Genomic DNA, 8,047 nt, shown 5'->3' on the forward strand with positions numbered 1-8,047 from the left:
GGCTGCACCATCCCAATACCCTGCCCTAACTATACCAGATGTTCTAGGCATGTTGTACTTGCCTATGGGCCCGAGGCTTGACCCCAGTCTTATGGACTCCTCAGCTGAGGCTACTCCCCTATGTCAGCTGCTTGCCCCATTCTTCCCTGCATAGGTCCTAAACCAGCAACTTCTCTATGCTAATCCCACACTTAACTTTCAGGGCTGGGATGGACTTACCCCTCTCTGGGGGGTATCTTGTCCCTACTCCTTCTTCCCTCTAGGGTCCCAAAGAAGTTATCTTCACCCCCCAGGATTGAACTCCCTGATGGGGCAACCTCTTCCATCTCGTCACTGGTTTCTACCAGGAAAGTTAGGCAATGGGACTCTCCTCTGAGCCACAGGGTCAGTCCCTCCTTGTCTTGGCTTTCACTGTTCTCTCCGCTTCTTCACTCTTCTTTTCTTCCTGGGACCGACCCCAGATGCTCCTGCAGCATCCCTTTAAATTTCCTTACTGGCCCGCTGTGTCTGCTGTGGCAGCATCCAATTTGCTGCCTCCCTGACCCAGCTGTTTTCACTTTTAACTTTTCAGCACAGCCTTTTTCCTCTCCTTTGGCCACGTTGTTTTCCCTGTCTTAGGCTCAAACCCTGGCAGTTGGGTTTGCCATGGCAGCCTTTGAACTGCTGTGGCCCCAGCTGGTTCCTTTAATTAGTCGGGGTGCAGCATCCTTTCTGCCCCAGCTCACTGCAGTTTCCTCGGCATCTCCCAGTAAGTTTCCTTTCTTTGTTTTACTCCTCGTGCTCCTGTGGCAGGGTGCTTCAGCCACCCTGTCACAAAAAGTAAAAATGTCTTTTTTTCTCCTTAAAACAAGAGTTAGAAAATTTTGGTGTATTCTAAATTTCAAGGATAGGAACAGAAATTATATGTAAACTGGTATAGGTGAACAGGAAACCAGTTCAAGTGTGTAACACAAGAGAAGTTCAGTGCATATAAGCTCCTTTCAAAATGGTTAAAACCAGTTTAAGATAAACCTGGATGGATGTAGTATCAGACTTAACTGATTTTGGTTAAATCATTTTATTGACCTTCTCTCCCAGGTATACTCCAGATTCAAGCTGTCTGCTCCAGCCAAGCAGGGTGGTGTGCTCTAGTGCCACACCCACCAAGGCTTCTGGCCGGATCCATTGCAGGCATATGGTTGCATTTCTGGAATCAAAAGTGAACAATGGTTCACTTGCTTATTGGTTCAATCTAGGAAGCTTAGACTAACCTATGAAGATTAAATCAATTCAGCCTCAGGCTTTCTGACTGTCTGTACTTAGCACAAGGGCTTCTTATTAGTTAAAGGAACACAGTAAGAGGGGACATAGAGTATAAAATAATGCATAGCCTGGAAAGTTGATGAGGAATTTCCCTTCTCCCTTTCTCAGAACCCAAGAACAAAAGGTATATCCAAAGAAATTCAGAGATGGGAAATCCAAAACCAGTTAAAGGAAATATTTTTTCATACGGTGTGTGATTAAACTATGACATTTTCCACAAAGTTGCTGGAGAAATAAGCCAAAAGTTATAAAAACGGATTGAACATTTATAAGGCTACCAGGAAATTCTACAATTATCTAAACGATAATATACATTTTATAAGGGATATGAACTCCTTTGCTTCATGATTTAAGCCAGTCTTTCATTCTTAGGGTCCCCCCACCCCCCTACATGTTATTATGCAATTAACTAGTTAACTGCGCAATAAATTCAGACTGGCTACATGTGCAAATTAACTATGGTACCTTAAAAAGTTCCAACCAGCTATAAAGTTACTGTTCAAAAATGTGTAATAGCTTTATAGCTCATTTCTATCTAGCTTTAAATTTGTACTTGTAGACAGTCCCCCATGGCTAGGAGACCACAACAGCATCCCCCAGCTTCTGGAGCCAAGAGCCCCCACAACTGACAGGACTCTTGGCCATGCTGTACCAGCAGCAGTAAGATGTGATGGGATCTAATGCATGATCCCACAATCATGCCTCATGCATAGCAGGAGGCACAATTATGTGGATCATGCTTTAGATTTCATCGCACCATTACCTGCACATGTAAAAGGGGCCTCAGAGACCAGGGAAATGCGAGTATACCATATCTTCCTATTACAGGACTTTTATACCTTCCTGTATATTTGGTTTTGACCAATGCCAGCAACAAGATACAAAACATAATGGACTTTGGATTTGATCCAGCATAATACCAATTCCTTTTTTTATACTCCTGCAATAAACAAAAATTGATCAATTTTCCTTTTAACCAATTTAAATGACTGAACTATCCAGTCATCAACAATGCAGATTAGCGTTTAGTCTTTCCTGTAGTATTCTAGACTCTGAACTCCCAAATGATTATAATATGCCTACACTAGACAAGTAACCAATTTCTGCCAAAAGCAGAAGATTCAACTGAACTGAGACTAAACATGGTCTAAATGCAAGTGTAAACTGGAACATGCTATGTTGAGTACTGGTTCAGAAACTATGGTTAAAACCTGGTTAAGGCAAAGTCACAATTTTTTAAACATTTCTAAACAGTTTGCACTCATCTAAAGCAGATAAACTATGTTCAACAATTTATCTATGCCAGTGGTGCCAGACCTTTTCAGGCCACAGGCCAGATGAGCAGTGCCAAGTCCAACACCATGTGTGGACTGGATGTGGTCCGTAGGCCTGATCCAGCATGTGGTCCTAGCTCAGCCAGGGCCTGATCCAGCTGCACAGAAACAGCCTGACTGGGGCCAATGCAACCACATGGGAAGGGTTGGCCAGAGCCTGACACAGCTGCGCAGGAACAGCCCAGCTGCAGCCTGATTTGAGGCTGCATAATGTTGCACTGGGCCTTGGCCAGGTCCTTTCTGCATGGAAGGATCAGGTCCCAACTTAATTCACCCATACAGGAATGTGGCCCAATCTCTCTGCATGGGGCCAGCCTGGCCACGTTCCAGCCACATACGGCTTGGAAATTTGGTGGCAGGGGAGTGATAATAGTGTTAACTCCCACCAGTCTCCCACTACCAAATTTCCATACCCTTAGGGATACATGAAAACCAAATTACATGGCTCCACAAGCTGGACCTGGATCTGGGGCACCCCTGATCTACAGCCGTTGCTAACAACTATTCTCTACAACTAGTTATTCAGAAAAGGTCAAAGAGATTCTATACTGAGAGACAAACCTCCAAACTGGTTTGCAGGAAACCTGAAAAAAAATTAGTCATCTTTTTTTTTTTTTTTTTTAAATGAACTTTCCTTATTTTGGGCCTGATGTTATGTTACTGAACTCAACTGGACTTTTGTCCTGGACAGAGGTAACTACAGAGGCAGCTCAATCAGCTACTTCCACTAAGGGTGGCTTTCAGGCAGCTGTCACCCATTGCTACAGGAGTAACAGCTGATCAGGTGAGCCTGTCAGCAAGTCTATCCCACTCAGTAATAGGGGCAGCAGGAGCTAAGGAGCAATCAAACCCCTTGCTGTCTGCTTAAAGGAGAGCATGCCTCTGTGGCAACATTGTTACACTCCAGTCAGGGAACTGTGCAGGCATGGCCTTCATAATCTATTTTTGTAGCACTATACATTTCACAGCATTACAAAGATAACATACATCTAGGGCCTAAGATAGGTTCCTCATTTAATCACTCCACTAAACAACTTCTAACGTCAAAATCTATAGAAAATCCATGTTCAGTGTTTACATATGTTCTGAATGTAGATCATTGTGCTTCACATTATGCTTTTCAATTGTCAGCCCATTGAAAACCACCAAAATGTAGAAATAGAGCATTATTTTAAAAGAATCTTACTCATATTGATTCAACAGCATCTCAGCATATTTAATTTTCTGAGACATAGATTTTCTCTCCTCCTCTGCTTCTTCACAGATGTGTTTATAAGTCTGTTGGACTTTAGTAAGTTCTTGATAAATATTGTTATATATTTCCGATGCCTAAAAAAAGAAAACAAATCTTCTACAACTTTTTGTGATTAAATTTACATTACATTCTAACATACAAAAACTGTTCTGTTTTGTGACTTACTGGTTCCAATTTTGAAGTGAGAATATAGTATTTTATGATGTCATAACACTTCACGACAAATAAAGCATGAAGTACGTATACAGTCAAAACAGAAAACAACAGAGCAGGTATAGGGGTCTTATACCATCAGGAAGCAAGAGCTAACAAAAAGACTCATTTTGTTGTAACATTTGAAAGTTTTCTATGAAAAGATGGCTACTTGCATGGGAAGACAGTGACCTATGCAGCAGAACACAAAAACCTGAAAGAAGCAACAAAGGCTTTAATCAGCCACCTGACAGATCATTACTTACAAAGTCCCAGAGTGGGTATACAGCCCTGACATTCACCTATGTAAAAGAAACCATGAGACAATGTGAACAGCGAGGGATATTTTCAATGGCACAAATGGGAGTGAAGCAGCCCATTCCCATTAACTTTCAAAATGAGTTGAGCCTATAATAACTTTGCCTTTGAGAAACCCCTCCATAGTTAAATTCACATGTTATAACAAAACAAGGAATATGCTATAATCTAAATCTTTCTCTGGAAAAAGAAAATATATGCTGAATATTATTTAATTATTTTAATTAGAGGGGGAAAAAATCAAATATTTTTGCTAAGATCTAAGGGACCTGAGAAGCTAAAACTAATAATATTGGATTAATCAGTTAATTTAAAAACACATGAATTAGAGCACATTGTAAGACTTGAATATTTTATTCTAAAATCTAATAACTTTGAGACAAAATAAGTTGTCACAACACAGAACAAACATCCTTACCATATTAAACTGCTATGTTTAGATTTCTTTTGTGCTGTTCCATGTAACAATGGAAAGAAAAAACTCAATACTAGAAAAAGGACTAATTTAAAATTGCTTTAGGAAAGAAGTTTTTAAAAAGTCTATTTTCCAAACTGCATTTCAGATCATCATCTCAACATCTTTACTGCATCAAGTATTTCCCAAGGCAACAACAGGGAGAAGGGAAATAAAAGAAAAAAGATAATGGTGTAACCTTTAATTAGCCAATAGTCTGAAAATACCCCCAAAAGCTGATATAACAAAAATGTTAGTTTTTAAAAATAGAGTATATACACTCAACTCAATTATACATAACCTCAGTATGCACAGAAGTATACTCCCAGACTTTATAAGAATGATTTTAAAAAAACCCACAAAAAAACTTTACTATTACTACCCGCTCCAATTCCCATATATTGTATTGTTATAATGCAATGGTCACAGCTGATATTTTAATTGAGAGAGAAATAATAGCATGTTGAATAAAGTTAATCAAAACTTTTTTGTGCAGTCTTCTCAAATGCAATTGTTTTTATAACAAATTTAAGTATTTTGATATTTAATTGTCGACTCCTTAATTAAAAATATAAGAACTTGGAAAAAACACACACATAAAACAGGGCTTATTAATAACAAATGTTAAATTCAAAGTTTCATGCTATTATGTAAATGCAATTTATTAGGAAAACTACTGTTAACCATTATTCAGAAACAGGTCTACTTCAAATTTGTCAATAAAATGAATAATACACATCTAAGAAAAATATAACCCAAAGTAAGAATTATACCTATAGTTAAGGTTATTCAAACTTTCTAATAAAAGAACCTCTTTGAAGTTACCTTTAACTTTGAAAAAATATTAATTGGTTTCAGGCTGAAATTTCATGGTGGATGTTAATTTTTTTCCCTCAGAAAGAGCTAAGGAAAACTATAGGAAATTTAACAGGAGTTACACCTGCTAAAGATGTACCTTAACTGTTGCTTTGAAATTTGACCAAGGTATAAGCCATGCAAAAATCACAGTCCATACATGTTCAGCAAACATTTCTTAGACACAAACAGCATTTTTCTCTCAAGATTTAACTGCACTGTGGAGGCTGCATTTCCATACAGCTGCTATACCCTGACTGGACAGGACCTTTTTTGCAAGTGCTCCTCCCACTGCCAAGGCTTGCTTTAGAGCAGGCATTATTACAGACAGCAAGGAGAAAGTCTCTTCACTGTTAACATTTCTACTGTTCATGCCCAAAGGAAAGAAGGAAGGCACAGCCTAATGCAAGTGCAAAGGACTGCAGAGAAATGACAGACGAAAACAAGGGGAGATGACAATAGGAGCAGAGAAAAAAGGCATCTTTGTTCTCCTAGTAGAAATGACAAATGTACAAGCAGACAAGGTTCTCTGGGTAAACGTGATATCTTTTATTAAACCAACTAATAGAAAAAATGTTCTTTACAAACTTTCAAGTACAAACACCCTTCTTTAGGCATATGGAGAGTCTGCTGGTGTTTGTGTGCTCTTCTGGGTAGAATAGAAGCTCAAGCCAATGTGCAAAATGCAGGTCTATGAAAATGCAAATGGGAAGATCAGAGGGGATGGCAGTTAATAGGTAAGAGACAGATAGGTGTGTGGCGGGGGGGAAATGCGGAATGTTGACCTGGTGCTAGAATGTAGCTAGTACAATATGGAAAGGTTACCTGGGGCTATCAGATGGCAGGCAGGTTACAATGTGCCATAAATCCAATGCCTATATGTAGTCCATGATTTTTTGTATCCAGTAGATTTATGACGTGAAGTTTGTACGCTCATCTACAAAAGGTGTTTTATAAATTCCCTTTGAAGATTACAACCAAGTGTACAAGCATTCATTCAACAAGCTCCTTCCAGGAGAAAGGTCTTCTATGTGTCAACATTGAAGATCTCTCCTGCAAGCGTGAACACTTGTACGTTCCCCTCCCAGTTTAGTCTTGAGATATCCAGTCTGGCTTTTTTAAAGCCAGCTCATTAGGCTGCTGAGTTCAGTATAGACACAGCCTAAATCTGCTTTCATTAGCACGTTTGCCTGTACATGGAATGTATGTAGTGAATGAGGCAGAGAACTGCAGGATGATAAAGATTATCTGGGGATAAAAGCGTGCTATTTATGCAACAACATTTCTTTGTGATGTTTGACAAATCAGTTAAATAAAACTTTAACCAACTATAAATTATGTTTCTTATACCCTGGATGCTCAAGGTAACTGAAATCAGATTTGTAAAAGTGCTTAATGCCCAAAAGGGTAACTGACGTAATTTTTAGCTGTTTTGAACATACAACATACAATAAAAATGCTAAGTACTCTGCGGGGGGAAACAAACAAACAAACCATAGGTGTACACATCTCCAACCGGGTACCTAAAGTACCTGGACATTTTTGACAAATTTGTTTTAATCCCCTTGTCCTGATTCTTTGATTGACGAGTGAGGTAATATTACACCTCTTCTATTCAGACTGATATGAAGCGGATTTGTTGCCTGTGGTGTCTGTAAAACACTCAAATACTAAAAAGACAGCAACATAGATGAAAAAATATCCATTTCCTTTTGTACTTTTAAGTAAACAATTTGGATGGCATGTATTAAATAATGCTGGATACAATACAGTGGGAACTCAGGTGGCACAGGCACTAAGGAGCTTGGTTAACAGTCCAGACCTTGCAAGCTCAAAGCCACAGCAGAGCTTTTGGAAGTGCTCAGAGTCCAACAAATCTGTGAATTCTGCTAAATACCTTGTCAGAAGGACACAGGAAGTGCAATACAATGCAATGTTATAAAATATACTGATTATGAATTCCGTGAGCCCTGATCATGATGCAGGGGTATCACTGAAAAAATAGTAACTATTTTATTAAAATATAAAGCACTGGGACTACAAGGATAAATCAGAAGTTGTATGGGTAATTTTTATTCTGATCTTTCCCCAGTTCGATTTTTTGACTTTGGTACCTTCCTGTTCTTTAAAACAGGGTTATGTATGCAATACATTATTTATGTATTAAGGCTACACCAAAATATTCAATCACTGCCAAAGACCCACTAGGCTATGTGCTTCTTAAAGATCTGCTATGGGACAGGGAGATCCAGGTGATGGGGATCCCCTACCCTCCATAAATGCTGACCTCGTGAAGGAACACCTTGAGAAGCTGGATACATTCAAGTCAGCCAGCCC

General features: G+C 39.1%; 1 protein-coding gene across 1 annotated transcript in view; it reads right to left on the bottom strand.

The window, feature by feature from the left end:
• Nucleotides 1–8,047, bottom strand: part of CCDC178 (coiled-coil domain containing 178) — a 292,890-nt gene that overhangs the window by 267,809 nt on the left and 17,034 nt on the right. The window contains exon 7 of the mRNA XM_019547626.1: nucleotides 3,823–3,965. Coding sequence (XP_019403171.1) covers nucleotides 3,823–3,965 — 143 coding nt within the window. The remainder of the gene's footprint in view (nucleotides 1–3,822; nucleotides 3,966–8,047) is intronic.

This window comes from Crocodylus porosus, unplaced genomic scaffold (assembly GCF_001723895.1).
Source record: "Crocodylus porosus isolate Cpor-Errol unplaced genomic scaffold, CroPor_comp1, whole genome shotgun sequence".
Lineage (NCBI taxonomy): Eukaryota > Metazoa > Chordata > Crocodylia > Crocodylidae > Crocodylus > Crocodylus porosus.